Genomic DNA, 25,910 nt, shown 5'->3' with positions numbered 1-25,910 from the left:
AATAACTTGTTCTTTTTAAAACTTTTGTTTTACTTAAATGATAGAACAGAGAGAAATTGAGGCAAGGGGGGATGCAGAGAGAGAGATGTTCTTTTCTGTAGAACAAAACTGTTGAGAGACTGCACTTATGTGATCTGCATACGATTGACCAAATTGGTTCTTAATAGTTAGTGAGATCTAACTAGTAAATTAGATCTTCATTTTGAACGTTAGTGTTTAATTCTTTGGGTTATTTGTGGTTTCAAAATAGACATTTAAAAATATGTGGAAAATCCATGGTTGTTGATTTTAATATGTTGCAGTACTTCTACCCTAAGACTAGATTTGACACTAGTTTTTCATCAGGGAATTATTACTATATCTGTACAAACTGCAAATAACTATGAACACCTGTGCTTCTTAAACATTTAAGGTCACGTAATGGGAAAAAAGACAATTGTATAGATCAAGATTATTATATTGACAAAATAGCACTTGTGCAAATGAACTACATATTTCTTGAAAAGCAAAGGTTTGCTCTGATCTATTACTGTCTTTTCCTCTGCTCCAGCTGTTAAGGGATACTGCTTTAGGTTTGTTCCTTAGACTTAGCTGCCAAGAAGGAAATTTCATACTTGCTTTAACAAGGTGTGAAGCTTATCTTACAGTTGCTAATACCTCAGTGACCTTTTGGAAAGGCGCTAGTGACACTTCAAGTTGAGCAATTTTTGTCCCTCAAGAGTTAATTAAGTTTCTTACTTCTGATATGTTCTCCTTGGCAAATGTTTGAAAGGATAGTATCTAAGTAGCTGTGATTTTGCTTTTATCAAAATTTACAACTTCCCAGAGAAGTTTTCATTCTGGCATTGGGCCTGACCTTAATACTGGCATGTTCAGCAACATTTGTATTCATCTGGTTTTCTGCCTGTCCTTGTTCACTAGTTGTCAGTTGGCATCTTAGCACCTGGTTCTTGTGTCTCCTGGGATTTTTCCTTTTGAGCTGATCTTTCTTTTAATATTTTATTTACTTTGTTTTTTAATTTAAAAATATTTATTTATTGGATAGAGATAGCTAGAAATTGAGAGGGAAGGGACTAATAGAGCAAGAGAGAGACACCTGCAACACTGCTTCACCACTCGCAAAGCTTTCCCCCTGCAGGTGGGGACTGGGGGTTTGAACCTGTCCTCGTGCATTGTAACGTGTGCTCAACCAGGTGTGCCACCACCAGTCCCCATGAGTTGATGTGTGTGTGTGTGTGTGTGTGTGTGTGTGTGTGTGTGTGTGTGTGTGTGTGTGTATTTTTTTTAAAGATTTATTTATTCATGAGAAAGACTGGTGGGGAGAGAAAGAACCAGACATCACTCTGGTACACGTGCTGCTGGGGATTGAACTCCAGACCTCATGGTTGACAAGCCAATGCTTTATCCATTGTGCCACCTCCTGGACCACGATAAATTTTTAAAAATTATTTACCAGAGCACTGTTCAGCTCTGGCTTATGGGGGGGAAGGGGCATGGTGGTAATTGAACCTGGGACTTTGGAGCCTCAGGTATGAGAGTCTCTTTGCAAAACCATTATGCTATCTACCTCTGCCCCAAGTGGTTTGGTAATTATTACCACAAATCTTAAAAACTGTCAGAAGCATTATTTTCACTAAAAGGATTTTAATTTATTTTTATTGAGCGGGTTAGTGCTTTACAAATGAATTTTTTAAAAAATATTTCCTTTATTACATATGAGAGGAGTTTCACGTGAGGTAGAGGAACAAGTCAGAGCACCACTCTGGCATATAACGCAGCACTGGGAATTATACCCAGAACCTCAGGCATGCAAGTCTTGTGCTCTGCCTGTTGATTTTTCCAGCTGCATAGATGGATTTTTTTAAAAATATATTTATTATTTTTTTCTTTAGTGGGGGGGATTACTGGTTTATAGTTGACAGTAAAATACAGTAGTTGGTACATGTTAAACTCTTCACAGTTTTCCACGTAGCAATCTAACCCCCTTCCTAGGTCCTCTGCCATAATGTTCCTGGACCTGAACACTGCCCCCCTCCCCAGAGTCCTTAACTTTGGTGTAATGCACCATATGTGGACATTTTAAGCAATATTATAAAACAAAAGCAATCTTGACCTTCCAGATTGTATTATTAGATAATACATTTACAATTCTTTCTAGATTGGCAGTTTACCAGAAAATTTTGCTGTTGGTTTTTTTGACAATTTTTCTTTTTTTACCAGAACACTGCTTACCTCTCTGGTTTATGGAGGTGGGGAGGGGGATTAAACCTGTGACTTCTGGAGCCTCAGGCATGAGAGTCTCTTTGCATAACCCTATGCTATCTACCCACCCAGACCCTCACCCCTGCCTGCTTTTTGATAATTTAAATGACTTTTTTTTCCCCCTCCAGGGTTATTGCTGGTGCTTTCTGCCTGAACTATAAATCCACTGCTCCTGGCAGCCATATATATTTTTTCCATTTTATTGGATAGGACAGAAATTGAGAGAGGATGGGGAGATAGGGAGTGGTAAAGATAGACACCTGCAGACCTGCTTTACCATTTGTGAAGCAATCACCCTGCAGGTAGGAAGCCAGGGGCTGGAACCAGAGTCTTTGCACAAGTCCTTGCACTTAGTACTATGTGCACTTAACTGGGTGCTCCACCTCCTGGCCCTTAGATGACTCTTTTACCATAGTCTTTGCTATTTTAAATGTAGTTTGTGTTGTATTTTCTTACTATCCTAAGGTTACTCAATTGTGAAGTATGGTGTGACTTTCTTACAGATTTTACGTCTTAAAAAGCTTCCGGTTGTATGAGCCAACAATCAGTCCTCTGCTCATTTTTCTTAAAATGATATGTGTTCAGTAACGCTATTTTCGCTTGTCTGCTAAATTTCCAAAAAAAAAAAAAGTCATGTTGCAGTAATTCTAAAGAACTTTTCTGCATATACCCCTAAAAATAGGTGGGATATATATAATACTCTTTTAAAATTTGACTCTGGTCAATAGTTGCTTTTGGGGTATAGTTTCATCCCCAAAATGTGTCAGCACTTCTCCCACCACTGAAGTGCCATCACTTCCCACTATCTGCCGCTCCACACTCGAGTATTTTTTGAGGCACAAGAACACTGTTCCACTATTTCTTATGTTTTTCTTTGTCTACTACTTTTATATAGTGCCTGGGATTGAATTTAGGGCTGCTATGAAGCCCTACTGCTGAACTGTTTCCCTGGCCCCAGTGATCAAAATTTTTAAAAATACTTATTTATGAGAGGAAGAATGAACCAAAGTGCTAATTCTGGCATATGAATGCTAGGGACGGAACTTGCGATCGCTCTCATGCTTGCCAGCCAGTGCTTCACCCATTGACCCATGACTGTCAGACGTTTTTGCTATGAATGTTTGCCATGTGGATGTTATCTCATGTAAACATTAAACAAACCGATGTAATTTTTTAAAATTATCTTTATTTATTCGATAGAAACAGCCAGAAATTGAGAGGGAAGGAGGAGACAGAGAGACACCTGCAGCCCTGCTTCACCACTTGCAAAGCTTTCCCCCTGCAGGTGGGGGTCAGAGGCTCGAACCCGGGTCCTTACGCACTGTAACATGTCACTCAACCAGGTGTGCCACCACCCGGCCCCCGATGTAATTTTTTTAATGTATTTTGGCACCAAGGTTATATCTGGGGCTTGAGGGCCACATGATAACACCACCACTCTTGGTGTGTGTGTGTGTGTGTGTGTGTATTTCTCTTGATAAAGGGAAAGGAGAGGCACCTGCAGCACTGTTCCACCCAGCATGTGGGGACCATGGACTTGAACCTGGGTTTCAAGCCTGCTAATGTGTGCACTTTACCAGTCACGTCGTCACAACCTCTCTAAATCAATATGTATATTTAAAACGTATATTCATGGGGGAGCGGAACAGCACTTTTCTATCTTTTTTATTTACTTATTTATTTTCTTTTGTTGCCCTTGTTTTATTGTTGTAGTTATTGTTGTTATTGATGTCATCATTGTTGGATAGGACAGAGAGGGGAAGAGAAAGATAGACAACTGCAGACCTGCTTCACTGCTTGTGAATCGACTCCCTTGGAGGTGGGGAGCCGGAGGCTCGAACTGGGACTTTGCGCTTTGCGCCACCTGTGCTTAACCTATTGCACTACTGTCCAACTCCCACTCCCTCATTCCTTTTGCCTCCACTGGCTCAGTGCCAGCACTACGAATCCACTGCTTCTGGAGGCCATTTTTTCCATTTCGTTGCCCTTGTTGCCCTTGTGGTTGTTATAGCTGTTGTTGGATAGGACAGGGAGAAATGGAGAGGGGAGGGGAAAACAGAGTGGAGGAGAGAAAGATAGACACTTGAAGACCTGCTTCACCACTTGCTAAGCGACCCCTCTGCAGGTGGGGAGCTGGGAGCTCGAACCAGGATTCTTACGCAGGTGCTTGCGCTTTGTGCTATGAACACTTAACCTGCTGCACTACCGCCCAGCCCCACAAGTGTCTCTCTCTATCTCCTCTGCTCTCAATTCCTCTGACCTGTCCAATAAGTAGGGGGTAGGGGAGCAACTAACCTCTGGGGAGGTGCTTTCTCTCCTCTTGTTCCCTCTTTGTGTGACTGAAGGAAGGGGGCTGGAGTGCACTGGGAATGGTGGAATGTTAGGCACGATGCTGTAGTGCCAAAAAGAAAAAAGGTATAATTAATTTTTTTATGTTAGTACATTTTACCATTATTTGTTTCTAGGTACAGAGTTTGTTTTTTTTTTTTATAAATATATATATATATATATATATTCATTCCCTTTTGTTGCCCTTGTTGTTTTATTTTTGTAGTTATTATTGATGTCATTGTTGTTGGATAAGACAGAGAAATGGAGAGAGATGGGTAAAGACAGACACCTGCAGACTTGCTTCACCGCTTGTGAAGCAACTCCCCTGCAGGTGGGGAGCCAGGGCTTGAACCAGGATCCTTATGCCAGTCCTTGGGCTTTTCACAACCTGCACTTAACCCGCTGCGCTACTGCCCGACTCCCTGTTTCTATTTTCTTTAGTACCAACCTCTTGTGATATAAAAATGATAGTTTAATTTTCTTGCCTGAGGCTTTGAGGGCATCAGTTCCCTGGCACCACCATAAGCAAGAGCAGAGCAATGCTCTGGCTAGAAAAAAGAAAACATAATAAATTTTAAAAGCTTAAAAACATAGAATTTTAACACTGGCCATTTCTTTTTTAGGTTTTGGCTTGGTTTGAAGAAGGTGAAGAAACAATCACAGCCTTTGTAGAACCCTTTGTAATTTTACTTATATTAGTAGCTAATGCAATTGTGGGCGTATGGCAGGTAAGGAAAAAAAAATCATAAGGTAATTTTGTTAGTGATTTAAACTGTTACTTTTATCTGTCTTATTTGATGTGTTAGCTAAATTGTCTTTGGAATGTCTGCATGTGTTTTGTCTGTTATTTTTTTAGTTTATTTAATGACAAAACCTGATCTCATGGGTGTTTTGCTATTAAAATTGCTCATTGTTTTCAAAAACCATGCAGATAGTAAGTATGTATAATATCTGGGAATTGAATCAGCTGATCTGAATCCAGTGTAAAAATTTTTTTTTAAAAGAATTTATTCATGAGAAAGATGAAGAAAGGAGAAAAAGAAAACCAGACATCACTCTGGTACATGTGCTGCAGGGAATTGAACCCAGGACCTCATGGTTGAGAGTCCAATGCCTTATCCACTATGCCGTCTCCTAGACCACCAATGTAAAATTTTATAGTGACTTTTCCCAATATTTTTTGTTTAAAGAATAGTATTCTAGGTCTTAATCCATTTATGTAGCATACAGATTGGTATATATGAGTAATATTGGTGGCTTCTTGCCTTTCAGAAGTAATGGGGATTATAGTGTAAGGTAGGTGGGACACATTTTTGATCAGTGTCATTATCGTGAAAGGCTTCTCAAAGTAGGCTGGAATCTGGTCCTTGTGTACTGTAATATATGCCCTTAACCAGGTGCGCCACTGCCTGGCCCCTAAATTTTTATTCTTTTTTTTTTTTTTTTTTTTAATATTATTTATTTTATTTATTTATTCCTTTTTGTTGCCCTTGTTGTTTTTTATTGTTGTAGTTATTGTTGTTGTCGCCGTCGTTGTTGGATAGGACAGAGAGAAACGGAGAGAGGAGGGGGACAGAGATGGGGAGAGAAAGATAGACACCTGCAGACCTGCTTCACCGCCTGTGAAGTGACTCCCCTGCAGGTGGGGAGCCGGGGTTCGAACCGGGATCCTTATGCCGGTCCTTGCGCTTTGCGCCACCTGCGCTTAACCCGCTGCGCTACAGCCCGACTCCCAAATTTTTATTCTTTATAGGACATGTATTTAGTGCTTTTATCTTGCATTCCTTTGTACAGGAAAGAAATGCTGAAAATGCCATTGAAGCCCTTAAGGAGTATGAGCCTGAAATGGGCAAAGTGTATCGACAGGACAGAAAGAGTGTACAGCGGATTAAGGCTAAAGACATAGTTCCTGGTGATATTGTAGAAATTGCTGGTGAGTCAAATTATTATTTTAAAAATTTATTTATTCCCTTTTGTTGCTTTTGTTATATTATCATAGTTATTATTGTTGTTATTGATGCCGTTGTTGTTGGATAGGACAGAGAGAAATGGAGAGAGTAGGGAAAGACAGAGGGGGAGAGATAGACACCTACAGACCTGCTTCACTGCCTATGAAGTGACACACACACACACACACCCCCCCCCCGCAGGTGAGGAGCTGGGGGCTCGAACCTGGATCCTTAACACTGTTCCTTGCACCTGTACTTAACCCACTGCACTACTGCCCAGCTCCCAAGTCAAATTATTATTTTAATTGATACTGTACATATAACGTCCTTTTCTCAGAGTTTGTAATTACGTTTTTTAAATCATGATCATCTATATCATATCAGACTTTGCTGCCATCCAGACAAAACAAATTTTCTGTAAAAATTAGTGTATTTTGGTGCCTTTATGATATATAGTCTTTATATCAAGGTGTTTTTGAATTACTATATTTGCTCTTTTGGGTACATTGTAGAACATCAGAAGTAGTAAAGTACTGTACTTAGTCATGATTTGGCAAGTAGTTATAATGATCGGTTTGTTAGATTGCTGGTTAATGACTATGCAGTTTTTTCTGTTGTACTTTCTGGCATAAATGTGACATCATACTTGTGACTGTCAAGTTAAGTTGATGGAAATTTCATGATCCTAAAAGTTATGTTTAGAAAACTTTAAATAACATTGAACCAGGAGTCTTATCTTAGACTCCATAAAAGAATTCATCAGTCTGCTGCAAGTTCAGGACTCTGAATTCTCAAAGGGGTCTATATTGTTGTTTTTGTTTTTTTTTATACCAGAGCACAGATCAGCTCTGTTTTATGGTGGTGCTGGGGATTGAACCTGGGGCTTTGAAGCCTCAGGCATGAAAGTCTCTGCATAACCATTATGCTATCAATCCCCACCCAGGGTCTTTATTGTTTCTCTAGATCAATGCCATATTTTTAGCCAGCCCAGAAAACCCCTGGAGTCAATTAGAAGTCTTTTTTTTTTTTAAGTTGAATTATTCATATCATGACTTTTTATTTAAAGCTTTTTTATTATCTTTATTTGCTTATTTGATAGAGACAGCCAGAAATTGAGAGGACGGGAGAGGTAAAGAGGGAGAGAGACACCTGCAGCACTGCTTCACCCCCCCACCCCACCCTCCCCACCCCCCGTGAAGCTTTCCCCCTGCAGGTGGGGGCTGGGGGCTCAACCTGGTGCGCCACCACCCAGCCCTCTTCATAATGACTTTTAATACCTTCCTGAACTCAGAATACTTGTGATTTGGCCTTTCTTCTACTTCTGCTTCTCCTCCTCCTTTTTAATAAAGTGTAGGAATTAGGAATAGCAGTGAAAATAAATCAGAATGGGAAATTTGACTAGACTTGGGGAGGCTATTTTAATTAATAATCTGGGAGTCGGGCTGTAGCACAGTGGGTTAAGCACAGGTGGCACAAAGCATAAGGACCGGCATAAGGATCCCATGTTCGAGTCCCTGGCTCCCCACCTGCAGGAGAGTCGCTTCGCAGGTCTGCAGGTGTCTGTCTTTCTCTTCCCCTCCTCTTTCCATTTCTCTCTGTCCTATCCAACAACAATGACATCAATAACAATAAGTACAACAATAAAACAAGGGCAACAAAAGGGAATAAATAAATAAATATGAAAAAAAATCTTGGGCAAGAGTTATGTCAGGAGAAATCTCACGTGGTAGAGTCTTTCTCGGTGCCTGAGGCCTTGGGTTTGAGCCCCAGCACCAGGAAAGTTCCCTGAGTGGTGGGGTGGTACTTGTGGTATCTTTTCTCTCATTAGAAAGAGAATAATTAAAGATTTCTAAGCAAGGGCACATAACAGAATCATTAATAGGTCTCAAGCAAAAATCAGTCTCTTTTGGGTATAGAATTATGCTTGTGTGTCATTTAAAAAGTAAGCCTTAAATTTAGATACAAATCAGTAGATAACTGAATGGATAAACAGTGTAAAATGGAAGAAAGATAAAGACCCAAAGCTACTGACTGGCAAGATTTCAAATTTTAGTGATGGTGCCAATAAGCAAAGAAGGAAATGTTGGAGAAAGGCACTTTGTCTTTAACAAGTCTGTGTTTATAGGTATGGGAGAGAGAGAAAGAAAGAACCAGACATCACTGGTACACATGCTGCCAGAGATTGAAATCAGGACCTCATGCTTGAGAGTCCAGAGCCATATCCAATGCACCACCTCCCGAACCACCAAGATTCTCCCTTTATTTTCATTATTACCAGGGTTATTGCTGGTGCTTGGTGCCTATACAACAAATCCACTATTATTTGATAGGACAGATAGAAATTGAGAATAGGAATTGAGAAGGGAGATGGAAAAATAGGGGAGACAGATACCTCTAGACATGCTTCACTACTTGTGAAGCTTTACCTCTGCATTTGAGGAGCAGGATCTTGAACCTTGGTCCTCACGCATGGTAATGTGTGTGCTTAACTGGTGAGCCACACGTCCTGGCCCCTCTACACGACTACATTGAGTAGCTCTGCTTCTAGGATTTTGTCTTATACCACTCCCCTTGAGCCAGTCATACATACTTCTTTCAATGACACTAAACTTTCTTGACCCTTTTTGGGGAAGGAATTAGGCAAATTTTATACAGTGTACTTATTTGCCTAGTGCACACTTAGATGTTTGATCTACCTGACTTTTCTTCTTGCTGTGAAATTCCCTGTATATAACATAGTTTTTTAATATTGTGCTTAACAGTTTGTTTATATGCGGTGTCACTGGGGCACTGTGCCTGCATAGCTCCACTGCTCTCAGTGGCTTTAACACCCCACCCACCCACCCACCCACCCCCCCGTCCTCCTCCACCATCATGTTCCAGGACCTGAACAATTCCCCATGCCCCAGAATCCTTTACTTTGGTACAATACACCAAACCAGTGGCTTTTTTTATTGGTTCTAGGATTCAATCCTGGCAGCCCCCACCCCTATATGTAAGTCTTGTGCGCTATTGCTGCGCTATCTCCCTTGCCCTTTTATTCTCTTAAATAACTGAATAATATTTCATTTTATTCATTCATTAATATATCAACATTTGGGTTGCTTCCTTTCTTGACTGTTAAGAAGAATGCTCCTGTAAACATTCAGAGTTTATATGAGCACATGCTTTCACTCATGTATAGACACAGAGATGGGGGTATACACCATCAGCGTCTGGTAACTGTCTTGATCTTTTCATTTTAGCGGCAAAGTGGTATTTCATTGTGATTTTGATTTGTACTTCCTTAATTTTCCAACAAGCATCTTATGTACCTGTTTATTAGTATGTCATCCTTGGAAAAATACCTGTTCAAATATTTCCCCCATTTGCCTTTATAATGTTGAGGTATGAAAGTTCTTTTATATATTCTGACTTATCGGTTAGAGCTTGAAAACAAGCTCCCATTCTGTAGTGTTTTTTTTAAATATTTATTTATTCCCTTATGTTGCCCTTACTGTTTTATTGTTGTTGTTGTTGTTATTGATGTCATCATTGGATAGGACAGAGAGAAATGGAGAGAGGGGGAGAGAAAGAGACACCTGCAGACCTGCTTCACCGCCTGTGAAGCGACTCCCCTGCAGGTGGGGAGCCGGGGGGCTCGAACCAGGATCCTTACTCCGGGTCCTTGCGCTTTGCGTCACCTGCGCTTAACCCAGTGCGCTACCGCCCAACTCCCAGGTGTTTTTTTTTTTTTTTTTTTTTTTTAATGTTTTATTAATTAATGAAAGATAGGAGGAAATTTAAAAAATGGACATCACTCTGGCATATACATGTGCTGCCGGGAATTGAACTCAGGACCTCATGCTTGAGAGTCTAGTGCTATCCACTGTACCACTTCCCAGAACATGTAATAGAAAAGGTTTTAATTCTGTTGTTTGGTTCTGGGGGTTGAATACAAGACTTTATTCATACAAAGTGTGTACTGAATTATATCTCTGGCCTCTATGAATTATCCTGATATTCTTGTAAAAAAAAAATTGACTTTTTCCACCACAAATTGACTGCTCTCCCATTGGTGTGTATGTCACTGCTACACCATCTTGTCTACTTTAGCTTTGTAATAAATTTCATTATCAGTAAGTTTGGGTCCTTTAACTTCTTGTTTTAAGATTCATTTGTTGTTCTCTGTAAAAGTGGCATAGGCTAATTCACAGTCCTGGAGAAGGTACAGTGACTAGAGTTAGTTGACTTGGAAGCATGATCCTTTGTGTCGCATGTGTCAGAAATCATACTCTGGTTCTCTTTATTCTGTTATTAAATACAAAATTTAAAAAAATACGTTGATTCTTTATATCAGTTTGGGAAATAAACTACCATAATAGTAATAAATTTTCTGGCCATGAATGTAATTAGTAGGTTGTCTTCCCACTTACTTAAGTCTTAGATGTCTACTAACACTTGGCTATTTTCAAGTGTACATACAAGCTTTTAAAAATTAACTACATTTGACATGAGGAATGGACAAAGGGCAGAACACCTCTTTGGTACATGTCAGGGATCAAACTGTAAAGCTAGGCATGGAAATCACTACCTGTTATTTCCCAAGCTATAAGCACCTTTATTTGTTAAATATTATTGTTGGAAGGGGAAGCTGTTTGTAGATAAAAATTCGTTTTTTGGGAGTCGGGCAGTAGCACAGCAGGTTAAGCACATGTGGCGCAAAGCATAAGGACCAGCTCAAGGATCCCGGTTCGAACCCCGGCTCCCCACCTGCAGGGGAGTCGCTTCACAGGCGGTAAAGCAAGTCTGCAGGTGTCTCTCTTTCTCTACCCCTCTCTGTCTTCCCCTCCTCTCTCCATTTCTCTCTGTCCTATCTAACAATGACATCAGTAACAATAACTACAACAATAAAACAAGGGCAACAAAAGGAAATAAATAAATAAATTTTTAAAAATTGTTTTTTTTTAAATATTTATTTTATTTATTTATTCCCTTTTGTTGCCCTTGTTGTTTTATTGTTGTAGTTATTATTGTTGTTGTCGTTGTTGGGTAGGACAGAGAGATATGGAAAGAGGAGGGGAAGACATAGAGGAGGAGAGAAAGATAGACACCTGCAGACCTGCTTCACTGCCTGTGAAGCGACTCCCCTGCAGGTGGGGAGCCGGGGTTCGAACCGGGATCCTTATGCCGGTCCTTGTGCTTTGCGCCACCTGCGCTTAATCCGCTGCGCTACAGCCTGACTCCCCCAAAATTGTTTTTTTTAAATTTCACGTTTAAGCTGTTCTTTGCTCTCATATATAGAAAGATAATTCTTGTGAGTCGATATTTCAGTCTTGCTGGAATTTTACTATTACTAAAGGGTTAAATCATCTACAAACAAATACATCTCAGTTGCTCCTTGTATAATTGCTTAAGTTAGAACCTAGTAGAGTGCTGAGTAGAATGACGAGAGCAGATATTCTTGTTTTGTTCCTGATAGTGATGCAGAAAAGATCCTGTCTTTTCTCACCAATGATGTTAGCTGTGGGTTTTGCAGATGTCCTTTTATCATATTGAGGAAGTCTGGCTGCAATTCTAATTTTAGGTCATCAGTATACTCTTATTTGGTCTGTTGGGATGAATTCTCATGTTGTTTACTTATATTCAAATTAGAAATGATAGTTCTGCTGGATTACTAGAACCAGTACATCGTCGAGTTGGGAAAGATGTGTAATTTTAAACCATTCAAAATGTATTACATGGCACATTTGGGGGGGGGGGCGTGCTTCCATTTTAAGTAGCTGTAACTTGGTGCTAGCACGATGAATCCACTGCTCCTGGTGGCCATATTTTCTTTCTTTCTTTTTTTTTTTTTTAATTGGATAGGATAGAGAAATTGAGAAGAGGGGGAGAGGAAGGTAGACACCTGCAAACCTGCTTCACTACTAGTGAAGTGACCCCTCTGCAGGTGGGGAGCTCTGGGGGCTTGAAGTCGGATCTTTGCATGGGTCCTTGCACTTCATACTGTGTATGCTTAAATGGGTGAGCTAATAGCCAGCCCCCATTTTTGGGGGGGGGGATGCAGGAGGTGGGAGTTCTGGCTTCTGTGATTACTTCTCCACAGGACATCGGTGTTGGCAGGTGGATCCATAGCCCAGTCTTATTTCTGTCTTTCCCTAGTGGGGTGAGGCTCTGGAGAGGTGAGGTTCCAGGACACATTGGTAAGGTTGTCTGCCCATGGATTTCAGGACAGAATCATAGAAACAACTGCAGCTTGGTGTCTGAAAAGCATAATTTGTGGAATCTAAAGAACAGCCAGATTAATAGAACTGGGTCTGAGGAGGCTGGGTAGTGGTGCACCTGTTTGAACACACATGCTGCAGTGTCCAAAGACCTGGGTTCAAGACCCCAGTCCCCACCTGCAGGGGGAAAGCTTCATAAGCAGTATTACACGTATCTTCCTCTCTGTGTCCCCCCTTTTTCTTAGTTTCTCACTGTCTCTATCCAGCAGGTAAGTAAGTAAATATTAAAAAAGAAACAGATCAGGTTGGTGTTTGCCAGGGGTTGGAAGTGGGGACATTGAGTGAAGGTGGTAAATAAGTAAAATATGTCTGACATGCAGTTAACATAATGTTGCTAGAACACTGTTAAATGTTTTAGTTAGTTTCACCTGTTCTAAAAATAGTAAACATGGATCAGAAAAGTAGAAGCAAATATGTGTGAATACATAATGTGGTGAGCAGGCTGGTTCTCTTTGCTGCCGTCCCCCATGTGGAGATGTTTCAGAATGAGAATGGTTTGAGAATAGAGTAGGGTGGTTAGATCTGTGCCATCTGTAGTCACTTAAAAATCAAAGTTAGTATTTTAATTGTTGTGTTCCCCTCTCTCTTTCTCCTCTTTCTCTCTCTCTGTGTGTGTGTGTTCCCTTTGGTGTGGTGGGGGTTGGGCTCAAACTTAGGTTGTCAGCATGGCAAAGCCACACATTATCCAAGTGTGTTATTTTACTAGCCTCTTAGGTTAAGAACTTGTACAAAAGCAGAAGATAAAATAGTCTAAAACAAGTCATTATGGAGGATCCAGGAGGTGGCATAATGGGTAAAGTCTTAGTCTCTCAGGCTTGAGGTCCCATGTTCAACCCCTCACATCCCATGTGCTCTGGTTCTTTCTCTCTTCCCCCTCTAACAAGTAAATACATTTTTTTTTTTTTTTTACTTTTTTGTAAATGTTTATTGAATAGAGACAAACTGAAATGGAAGGGCGAGGCAGAGACACTTGCAGTACTGCTTCACCCCCGCAGGTAGGAAACAGGGGCTTGAACCTGGGAGTGCCACCACCTGGGACAACTTTATTTTTCTTAAAGGACACAAAGTGTGAATTTATTAAAAACAATTTTGAGAGGACTAGCTCTTCTCTCAGCTATCAGGTTAACTAGAACATTTGAAACCATGAGAGATGGAATTCTTCCTAACCTGATCATGATGGACCAGTTGATCTTGAAGTCTGACCTCAATTTTATGTGACTGGCATTTCCTAGTTTCCTGTAACCACCTCCTAACTCCCATGACTCACGGAGTCACAGGACCATTGAGTGCCTGCCTTTCTATCCTTACCATCGTTGCTACAGATTATGAGAAAATTAGAACCCACATGATAGATGGAACATATTTCTTTCTTTTTTGTCTCCAGGGTTATCTAAGGGGCTCCATGACTGCACTATGACTCCACTGTTCCTGGAGGCCTTCTTTTTCCCATTGTTGTTGCTGCTGTTGGATAGGACAGAGAGAAATGGAGAGAGGAGGGGAAGACGTGGGGGTGGGTGGGTAAGGTACCTGCTAGCCTGCTTCACGGCTTGTGAGGCGCATCACACACACACACACCCCAGCTGGGTAGCCTTGGGCTTGAACTGGGTGGGATCCTTATGCTGGTCCATGCCCTTCTGCCCTTTGCACTGTGTGTGCTTAACCTGGTGTGCTACTGCCTGGCCCCCAGATCACTTTTTTTTTTTAAAGTGTGACACAAAGATTGCTGGATTTAACTGTAAAAATGTATAACAACCTAATTTTTATTATAATAATTTGGGGATCAAAGATGTGGTTCAGGGATATAGCCGATGCTGTATCCCTGGCACATGGACCCCTATTTCTATAATACTTGATTGAAAATAAGGGGGAAATGCCAGCATATTAATTTTGATAGTAGAGCCATCTGTAGGAAAATTCTGCTGAGTTAAAGATGTTTATTCACCATTTAGCACTGGAAAATCATAAACTACTCATGGCCATAAGAAAGTAGGAATAGGGGGTTGGATGGTAGCGGAGCGGGTTAAGCGCACGTGGCAGGAAGCACAAGGGCCAGTGTAAGAATTCCCAGTTCAAGCCCCCGGATCTCCACTTGCAGGGGAGTCGCTTCACAAGCAGTGAAGTAGGTCTGTAGGTGTCTGTCTTTCTCTCCCCCTCTCTGTCTGACCTCTCCTACTGCCCGGCTCCCTCATTACCTAAGTTTCTTTAGGCAAGATTCTTGTTTGAAATAGGACATGGGTTGGTCAAAATGAGTTTTTCTAGCAAAAGGAATACTACTAAAAATGAGATGTTTCTAATACCAGTTTGGATTTATGCTTCTATTACATCTTTCCTTTTCTTTCTTTCTTTTTTTTTTTTTTTTAAGCTTTTATTTATTTACTCCTGAGAAGGATGGGAGAGAGAAAGAACTAGACATTCTGGTACATGTGCTATAGGGGGGATTGAACTCAAAAACCTCATGCTTGAGAGTCCAGTGCTTTATCCACTGTGCCACCTCTCAGACCACAATCTTTCTACTTTATTTTTTTGGCAAGTTCATGTAAATCAGATCAGGATTCCACATGAGTGGAACCATCTGCCTCTTTACTAAGCATAATCACCTTCAGTTTCATCCATGTTGTCCCAGAGGACGCAATGTCATCTTTTTTTTATTATAGAGTAGTATTCTATGAAATATATATATCCCATAACTTTTTTTTTTTTTTTTGCCTTTAGGGTTATCTCTGGGGTGTGGTGCCTGCACTACGAATCCACTGCCCCTAGGGGCCATTTTTTTCCCACTTTGTTTTTTTTAATATTAAAGGACAGAAATTGAGAGAGGAAGGAAAGAGATACCTTCAGACCTGCTTTACCGTTTGTGAAGCAGCCACCCCCTGCAGCTGGGGAACGAGGCTAAAACTGGGATCTTTGTGCCGGTCTCTGCGCTTCATACTAGGTGCACTTAACCCGATGCGCTACTGCCCAGCCCCCTGTGCCATAACTTTTTTAGCTAGTTGTCTGTTGATGGGCATTTAGGCTGCTTCCACTCTTTGGCTATTGTGAATGATGCAGCTATGAACACAGGGGTGTATATGTCTTTTCTAATTAGTGTGTGAGTATGCTTAAGAGTGATGTTGCTGTATCATAAGGTACTTCCATTTTTGTTTAAGGACTCCATACATCTTCCAAAGGGGCTATACCAGTTTGCATTCTTAGCAGCAGTGGAGTAGAATTCCCTTTACCCCACAACCTCTCCCACACCTGTCATTTCCTGATTGGTTTATGGAAACTACTGTCTCAGGTGTAAGATGGGAGTCTCAGAGTAGTTTTAATCTGCATTTCTCTAATGATGAATGAAGTGAGGCATTTCTTCATGTGCGTATGGGCCATGTGTATCTCTTCTTTAGAAAAGTATCTAGTTCTTTGGCCCAATTTTTATTGAGTTTTGTTTGCTTTTGTAAACTTGTACCAATTTTGTATAGACGTTTGATATCAGTCATTTGATGTGTGATATGCAAGTCTTCTCCCATTTACTCAGTTACCTGGTTATCCATGCTTTTGATGTGTACATGCTTTTTAGTTTCATATTCATGTAATCTTTAATGTTGCATGTGTATAGTATTCATCTCATCTTAGACTAATTATTAATATCTTGGCTTCAATACTCAGGAAAGACATTTAACTTTGGGTGCAGGAAGATAGCTTACCCAGCTCTGTGCCTTTCCATGCACACAGCCCTGGTACTGTATTGGAATGCCACATTGCATGGGAGAACTCTAGTGTTCTGGTGTCTCTGTCTCGAAAATAAAAGGCATGTTAAGTATGGTGATTATTACCTCATATTTTCCCATCTGTTTCAGGAACTCTTAAATTCCCACTGAAACACAGTTAAATAGATGCTGCTTTTGCATCTTGTAATTTATCCTCAGTTCAAATACTTAAATGGGCAGGTATATGAAAGTATAAGCTAAGTCTTAACATTAAATTGTTTAAGTATTAAAAAGGGTTTCGGCTATCAATTCACATGAAACATGCTTTCAGATTGCTAGTTGTTTTCAGCTGTGGTATGATGTTCACTAATGTTTATAGCCTCTATAGAAATATTCTGCTTCTGTGGGACTATATCAGCTTTCAGACATGAAAAGGACGTCAGTTTTCTATTTAGGGTTTATGCCTGGTTTTTTTTTTTCCCTCCAAGGTCATGCAGGATTAAATTAATTAAAACTACTAGAAATACAGTAAACTATACCTTTTAGGTTTTTAAATTTTCATTTGGATGGGACATATGAACCTTTAAAAAAATTTTATTATCTTTTTTATTTCTTTATTGGAGGATTAATGTTTTACATTCAACAGTAAATGCAATAGTTACATACAATACATGCATAAAATTTCTCAGTTTTCCACATAACAATACAACCCCCACTAGGTCCTCTGTCATCCTTCTTGGACCTGTACTCTCCCCTCCACCCACCCCAGAGTCTTTTACTTTGGCGCAATACACCAACTCCAGTTCAGGTTCTACTTGTGTTTTCTCTTTTTATTTTTTTCCCCCTCCACTTTTTTTTTAAATTAGGGAATTAATGTTTTATATTCAACAGTAAGTACAATAGTTTGTACATGCATAAAACATGTCAGTTTTCCATATAACAATACAACCTCCACTAGGTTCTCTGAATCCTTCTTGGACCTGTATTCTCTCCACCCACCCGCCCCAGAATCTTTTACTTTGGTGCGTTATTATCTTTATTTATTGGATAGAGACAGTCAGAAATTGAGAGGGAAGGGAGGGATAGAGAGGGTGAGAGACACCTGCAGCCCTGCTTCACCACTTGTGAAGCTTTCCCCCTGCAGGTGGGAACCAGGGGCTTGAACCTGTGTCCTTGTGCATTGTAACGTGTGCGCTCAACCAGGTGCACCACCACTCAGCCCCAGGACATATTTACCTTAATTGAAGATTAATAAAGTTTAGAATAGGCTTCTTTGATGGCATTTCTGGCTGAGTACACGTTACCATGCAAAGAAACCCAGATTCAAGCCCTCAGTCCTTATCTGCAAGGGGAAGCTTCACAAGTAGTGAAGCAGTTCTGCGCGTCTCCCATCTCACTCATTTCTCTGTCTCTACACAATAAATAAACAAACTAGGGGAAAAAATAGAATTGGGCTACTTTGTTGTGAGTAGAGTTGTTGTTGTTTTTAATCTTTATTTATTTGATAGAGACAGCCAGAAATCAAGAGGGAGAGAGAGGGACACCTGCAGCCCTGCTTCTTCACCTTTTGCAAAGCTTTCTCCCTGCCCTGCAGGTGGGGACCATTCAAACCTGGGTCCTTGTGCATTGTAACATGTGCATTCAATGAGGTGCGCCACCACACGGCCTCCAGCAGAGTTTTTTTTTTTTAATTTTATTTATTTATTCCCTTTTGTTGCCCTTGTTGTTTTATTGTTGTAGCTATTATTGTTGTTGTCGTTGTTGTTGGATAGGACAGAGAGAAACGGAGAGAGGAGGGGAAGACAGAGGGGGAGAGAAAGATAGACACCTGCAGACCTGCTTCACCGCCTGTGAAGCGACTCCCCTGCAGGTGGGGAGCCGGGGTTGTTTTTTGTTTTTTTAATGAGAAGCTCTAGTTTATTCCATTTGAATATTGCTGTTTGTTGCATAAGCATTTCCAGTAGGAATTTCACTTCAGTTTTTAATGTGTCCCTGCAAGGGTGATTTTTGCCTCTTGAGAGTGTATATTGACAGTCTCTTTCTGTGACCATGTTTCCTGCTTCGGCTGTAGATTTGTTTCTTGAACTGTAGTTTACTATTTATTTTATTGTCAATAGGATTATCCCTGGGGCTTGGTGCCTACATGATAAACCCATTATGCCTGATGGCTCGCTCTTCCTTCCTTCCTTTCTGTCTTTAACTTAATTTAATTTATTACTATTATTATTATTTGTGGATAGAGACAGACTTGAGGGAAGGGAAAGGTAGAAAGAGCTAACTGCGCGCAGGTGGCGCAAAGCACAAGGACCGGAAAGCATAAGGATCCCGGTTCGAACCCCGGCTCCCCACCTGCAGGGGAGTCGCTTCACAGGCGGTGAAGCAGGTCTGCAGGTGTCTATCTTTCTCTCCCCCTCTCTGTCTTCCCCTCCTCTCTCCATTTCTCTCTGTCCTATCCAACAACGACAACAACAATAATAACTATAACAATAAAACAACAAGGGCAACAAAAGGGAATAAGTAAATAAAATAAATATAAAAGAAAAAAAAGAAAGAGCTAATGCAGCATTGTTTCACCACTTGTGAAGCTTGCTTCCTGATGGTGGGGATCCGGAGCTTGAATCCAGGCTGTACTTTATCAGGTACACCACTGTCTGGTCCATGAACTATAGTTTAAACAAGAAGAAAAAAAAAAAGTTTTCTTGAGTTTAAAAGTAGACCCTGTAAGTACTATTGGACCAACTCTTCATCCCAGAAAAGAAATTTATTTAAAGATCTTTCATGCAAGAGGAGTGTATGTGTTTTGTAACTGACATTTCAAAAGATACAAAGGGTACAAGGTGAAAAGTCTCCTATTCATGCTAGCTACTCAGTGTTACCAGCTTGTTAAACCTTCCCAGAAATATTTCCAGTGGTGGTTCCGATACATGAATAATTTCATCTTGTGGGTTTTGTTGTCTTATTACTTAACATACAGTATGTCATATAGGGAAAATTCACTTTAGTGTTAATATAATTTTCATCATTCTACTGACGGTAAAAAAAAAAAAAAGTGTGACTAACCATATGATATAGACATACATTCCTCCTATCAAATTTTATTGAGTGAGCGTGCGTGTGTGTTACCAAATTGCCCTCCAGAGATTATTGTGGCAGTTTTTTCTTGGTACTCAGTAGCAAATACAGGGTGGCAACATCTAGAAACATAGGTGAAGTATAAACTGGTAGTATTTATTACCCAGTATGTTTAATGATATTATAAATGATTAGTTCCGATTAGCAGTGCATTAACAAGGAAGTTTCACTAATCTCCACTCAGGCTGGAGCTTGTTAAAAATAAAATTTCTAGGATGCAGATGTAGCCAGTGGTACATCTCTGAGAACCCTTAGTTCTATCTAGAACACCAAAGGAAATATTTTTTAAAAATCTGTTTTTACTTGTCCTTCTAAACTTGGTGTATTTTTCATCTATTCTTTGTCAATATGATGGTTTCAAAAATGAAGTCTATAGACACTTTTATTTTGCACTTTTAAATTTTAATTTATTTGATAGGATAGACAGAAATGGGGGGGGACAAGAAGGGAAAAAAGGAAAAAAACTGAAAAAGAAGGGAAGTGTCCCTACTGCAGGTGGGGAGCAGGGGCTTGAACTGTGTGCACTCAACTGGGCGAGACACCACCTGGCCCTCTATGTTGCACTCCTGTGTGAGATTAATCAGAGAATTTAAAGAACTGTTTGTTTTCTGTTCATGATACTTTACATTTATCTAGCAGGAATTTGGGAATAAGCTTGCTATCTTGGTTAAGAGATTAATACATATTTTTTTTAATTTCTTTATTGGAGAATTAGTGTTTTACATTCGACAGTAGAGATTAATATATTTTGACCTGAATATATGCTATTTATTTTAAAATTGTCTTTTATTTGGAGACATATTCATCTTTATGTAACAGAATTACAAAAGTTGCTTACTATTGTCGCCCTTTTTTTCTTCCCTATTAGTTGGTGACAAAGTTCCTGCTGATATAAGATTAACTTCCATCAAATCTACTACCTTAAGAGTTGACCAGTCAATTCTCACAGGTAAATAAATATATTAGAAAGTCACTGAGTTCTTGAGACAACCTCAGTTTTATAATTTTTATTATTTAAGACAAGCTTATAAAACTTCAGTTAGTGAGTAGCACACTGTGTAGCTGATTAAGCTTTTTCAGTGTTGGGCAATAAATGACATATTTACCGGAAGGGTGGGGAACTTTTTGTCTGCTGAGGGCCATTTGGATCTTTATAACTTGCGAGCCATACAAATTGCCAACTTAAAAACTAGCACTTAGTATTCCTATGAAAAAAGCTCCATTTGCATTAGCAGGACCAAATCAAGTGATTTTGGCCTGTGGACTGGATATTCCTCATCTGATTTGGAGTAATATACTTCAAAACACTTGATAATTTCTTGAATGTCAGTTCATAGAAAATCATACTACTGCTTTAGGATCTAAGATATAGGTTGTCTTGTCATATTTTGAGAATGAAGTTTGCTGTCTGAAATTTAACACCTGCACCTGTATTTTACATTACTCTGCCTGTATATGTGATATGTTAAGTAAATTTACAACCAGGTTTACCTTAGTCCTTAATTAGAAGCAGAGAGAAGTAATCACCCCTCCTGCCATGTGATCTTTTAAAAAAATTTTATTATAACTGTTAGCTTTCAGTTTTATTGGACTAAATGATCTAGATAGTATGTATAAATATTTCTAAAACTTTTTTAATTTCTACACCAAAATTCTGGCATTACTACAAAATAGACTTCCCAGGAGATGATCATCACTCACATAATATATCTGTAATAATACTTATTAAGAGTTGATAGAAAGTATTACAATATGTACTTATGTAGAAGTGTAAGGCAAACATTCACATTATTGGAGCATTAGAAATACCTGAGCATAAACTAAATTTGAATAGTTGGAATAATTAATAAAAAAATTTACTTCAAAATTAAATTGAGGTTGTATTGGTTTGAATTCTGATATTCTTAGCTTTGAAATGAATTCCTGTTCCTAAATTTTACTATCAGTAGTTCACTTCTGGGGCTCGGGTGGTGGCGAACCAGGCTAATCACACATAGTAGGAAGCACAGGGACTCACACAAGAAGCCTGGATCGAGCCCCCAGCTCCCCATCTGCAGGGGAGTTGCTTCACAAGTGGTGAAGCAGGTCTGCAGGTGTCTTTCTTTCTCTCCCCCTCCCTTGTCTTCCCCTCTCCTCTCAATTTCTCTCTGTCCTATTCAATAAAATGGGTGGAAATAATTCACATCTTTTAAATGATTGAGTCTTTTGTGTCTTTTATTGAAAGTGGGAACACATGAGAAGATGAAATCCAAGCCCCCAGATACAGATGTGGCTTGCAACAGATTTAACCATCCCTTAATATCTCCCAACCTGCTTAGGTGAATCTGTCTCTGTCATCAAGCACACTGACCCTGTCCCTGATCCACGTGCCGTCAACCAAGATAAGAAGAACATGCTCTTTTCAGTAAGAAGTTTAACACATGTATTTTTATTCTCAGACATAAGTCTACAGACATTTTAATCAATTTGCTACCCTCAGTGGCCATACTTCAGAAAATGCTGACCACTCCTAGCTCAGCTAGGAGAGCGTTAGACTGAAGAAGAAAATTCTGGCTACTTTGTGATCAGTGTATATTGGGGTGATGAACTGATTGGGGTTTAATGTCAAAACTAAATTACACCTTTATTTTGAAATTGTTGAGGAAAATATGAATGTAACCTGGGGAAATATGTTAATCCAGAGAGGTAGCTTAACAGTAGAGTCTGTGCCTTCTGTGTTTGAGACCTTGGCTTTGATCTTTGACACTACATGACAGCGACAAATACAAAATTATCTGCATGGTGGGGTGTTGTTTTGGGTGTTTGTGTTTCTCAGGAAAAGGAGGGGGATTAGGAGGTGACTCGGCAGCACAGCAAAGCATATGCTTAGCACATGTGAGGCTCTGGACTTGATCCTTGGTGCTGTGCTTAAAAGTGTCATGCAGGGAGTCCGGGGTAGCGCAGGTGGTTAAGTGCACATGGTGCAAAGTGCAAGGACCAGTGTAAGGATCCCAGTTTGAGCCCCTGGCTCCCCACCTGCAGGGGAGTCACTTCAGAAGCAGTGAAGCAGGTCTGCAGGTGTCTGTCTTTCTCTCCCCCGCTGTCTTCCCCTCCTCTCTCCATTTCTGTCTGTCCTATCCAACAACGACAACATCAGTAACTACAACAACAGTAAAAAACAAGGGCAACAAAAGGGAAGATTAAAAAAAAGTGGCGTGTATGACCCTCGATGTCTTTGCTGAATTGGAAAGTTTTTGAGAATATAAAAAGATTGGATCAAAGATAAATACATTTTATCTGTAAAACATGAAAAGGTAAACTTGTCTGGAAAAGGCTTGACCTTTCCAAAATGTTTTCAAGACAATACCTATTTTTATGTAGTTGACAATAAGAGGGTGTGTTTAGAGAGAAAGCAAAAGTGGCAAGCAAATAACTGTTCAGCCTTAGTGAAATAAAATGGATGTATATGTCAACTTTTCCTGTTAGATTATTTTGAAATACAAAGTAGGGAAACTGATAGCTTTTTGTCTATAGAGAACTAACTCATTGTAAGTAAAGTACTATGTAGAGTTGCAGTGAAAAAAATGAAACTATATTGTTCCACCACTGAGTAGGGTAGGGGATATGGATCTCACTGAACATTGACTGCTTGAGTTGGAAGTCTTCAGAGCAGCCCATTGTGGGGATTTGTTCTTAATACAGATAATAAAAGCACAGGGAGATTGAACTGTTGTCCCCAAAGGTGAAGGTGGCTTAGAGTTATTGCTTAGGGAGATGTATGGAATCTGATGGACTGGGAAAATAAGGGGTTATGGGTCTTGAACATTATTACTTTGTGAGTCAAATTCAGTATTGTGAGTAAGAATCTAGGTAGGTCAGTGTAGAGCTGCTCTGCAGTGAGTCGCCACCACATGAAATGAGAATCAAAGAGTGCTTGTATTAGGGTGTTTGTTTGTTTGTTTTATTAATTTTATTGCCCAGTTTGGTTCACTGCCTGAATAACAGCCACAGGAGATCTTCGTAGAATATGCCTAGGCATCTCCCCATGCCTCTCAATTTCTTATTGTCTTCTATCCAATAAATAAAATAAAGATAATAAAATTAAAAATAATAATAATATGCCGAGAGATCCGGGTGTCCCAGTCAGGTCCACATAAATATGAGTTTATTAGGTATGTTTAAGTTGGAAATGATGTTTAACTTACAACCAGTTCTTGTCTATCTGTCTAGGGCACAAACATTGCTGCTGGCAAAGCTATGGGAGTAGTAGTGGCAACTGGAGTCAACACTGAAATTGGCAAGATCCGAGATGAAATGGTGGCAACAGAACAGGAGAGAACGCCCCTTCAACAGAAACTAGATGAGTTTGGGGAACAGCTTTCCAAAGTCATCTCCCTTATTTGCATTGCAGTCTGGATCATAAACATTGGTCACTTTAATGACCCGGTTCATGGAGGCTCATGGATCAGAGGTGCTATATACTACTTTAAAATTGCAGTGGCCCTTGCTGTGGCAGCCATTCCTGAAGGTTTACCTGCTGTCATCACCACTTGCCTGGCTCTTGGGACTCGTAGAATGGCAAAGAAAAATGCCATTGTTCGAAGTCTCCCTTCCGTGGAGACCCTTGGTTGTACTTCTGTTATCTGCTCGGACAAGACTGGCACACTTACAACAAATCAGATGTCAGTCTGCAGGGTAAGTAGAAGTAATTTAAAAATCTTTTCCTGGTTATTATAAGAATGTAATCTAGGAATATGCCCTCCTGTCATCAAAATTTGTTATTTATAAATGGTTAGCTTTCTTCTCTGCTTTAAGCAAATTTAATTACATGTGTAGCCTGAACCTAAGGTAATCTCTAATATTGGTTGTTGGAAAAGTCATGGCGTAATTTTTCTGTTTTTTTTTTTAATTATCTTTTTATTTATTTATTTGGAGACAGCCAGAAATCGAGAGGGAAGGGGGTGATAGAGAGGGAGATAGACACCTGCAGCCCTGCTTCACCACTTGTGAAGCTTTCCCCCTGCAGGTGGGGCTAGGGGTTCGAACCCAGGTCCTTGCACACTTTACCGTGCTCTGAACCAGGTGGGCCACAACCCAGCCCCCTTTTTCTGTTTTTCTATACAAAAATGCATCAACCTTTCCAACAACCTAATATCTCAAAGGAACTGATAATTCAAAAAAAAACTTTTAAAGTTATATCTGCAAGACTTGATTATATTGAGAAAACTGTAGGCCATCTGTAAATGTATCAGGTGACTCCTCCCTTTATTTTTCTACAGTACTGTCTATTAAGTATATGTAAGGAAAAACAAGCTTCTGAATTAAGGAAGAAAGTTCTGAGTTGTGCAAAGTGCAAGGACCGGTCTAAGGATCCCGGTTCGAGGCCCCGGCTCCCCACCTGCAGGGGAGTCGCTTCACAGGTGGTGAAGCAGGTCTGCAGGTGTCTATCTTTCGCTCCCCCTCTCTGTCTTCCCCTCCTCTCTCCGTTTCTCTCTGTCCTATCCAACAATGACGACAACAATAACTACAACAACAATAAAAAACAAGGGCAACAAAAGGGGAAATAAATAAATATTAAAAAATGTCAGAAATGTTCTTTAAAAAAAGGAACTGAGTTAAGTTCTTTCATATAATGCATTATTCTTAGGTTTTATAAAACAACTATACAAGTTAAAAGCTTCCCTCCTCCTTCCTTTCCTTCCTCTCTGCCTCCAGAAGTATCCCTGGGGCTGCTGCACAATTCCACAGCTCCCAGAGGACTTTTTTTTTTTTTTTTTTTTAAGATTGTGTCAGACACAAAAAGAGACACCACAGAACTGCTCCAGAGTACATCAACAATTTTTTGTGTAGTCTGAACCTTGACTGGATAGGTGCTTAAAATAGACAGTAGTGTTCTATTAGACTGGCAAACTTCTAGTTCTTGGATTTCTTTAGTATATCTACAGGGTTTGACTGAACTAGATAAGCTCTTCTTTAAAAATCAACAAAAGGTGGATGAATCAGCCAAAAGGTACTTGTGGCTTCAAAGCTGGTTGTTTGAGGAGAGAAAAGAATCTCCTTTTAGCCTGTTTAGTTTTCTTCCCCACCTCTCAGCCAATTGTCTGATACAGCTTGGATATTTCTTATATCCACAAAAGTAAGCAATGTGTGAAATAAACTTTGAATTTTTATTTTACTCTCAAAGTGTAGTAGCAACCCAGCTTGCAAACTAAGAGTATAGAGAGTTCATAATAAAATTATTTTGGTTCTTATACTTCCCCGTAGTAAATGGTTTGATTTGAAATATATATATTTTTTTTATTATTATT

The 25,910-nt window shown here is 39.8% G+C and overlaps 1 protein-coding gene across 2 annotated transcripts in view; it reads left to right on the top strand.

Annotated features, from left to right (window-relative positions):
• The window catches only part of ATP2A2 (ATPase sarcoplasmic/endoplasmic reticulum Ca2+ transporting 2), a 52,019-nt gene that overhangs the window by 5,586 nt on the left and 20,523 nt on the right, over positions 1–25,910 (top strand). For both annotated transcript variants that reach the window (XR_009550396.1, XM_007529138.3), the window contains exons 4-8: positions 5,217–5,321; positions 6,388–6,526; positions 20,492–20,572; positions 21,942–22,027; positions 23,833–24,297. Coding sequence is in view for 1 of the 2 variants with exons in the window: in XM_007529138.3 (XP_007529200.1) it covers positions 5,217–5,321; positions 6,388–6,526; positions 20,492–20,572; positions 21,942–22,027; positions 23,833–24,297 (876 nt within the window). In the remaining variant the exon portion in view is untranslated. The remainder of the gene's footprint in view (positions 1–5,216; positions 5,322–6,387; positions 6,527–20,491; positions 20,573–21,941; positions 22,028–23,832; positions 24,298–25,910) is intronic.

The sequence above is a fragment of the Erinaceus europaeus genome, chromosome 6, assembly GCF_950295315.1.
Source record: "Erinaceus europaeus chromosome 6, mEriEur2.1, whole genome shotgun sequence".
NCBI lineage: Eukaryota > Metazoa > Chordata > Mammalia > Eulipotyphla > Erinaceidae > Erinaceus > Erinaceus europaeus.
This window is presented reverse-complemented; position numbering and strand designations above follow the sequence as displayed.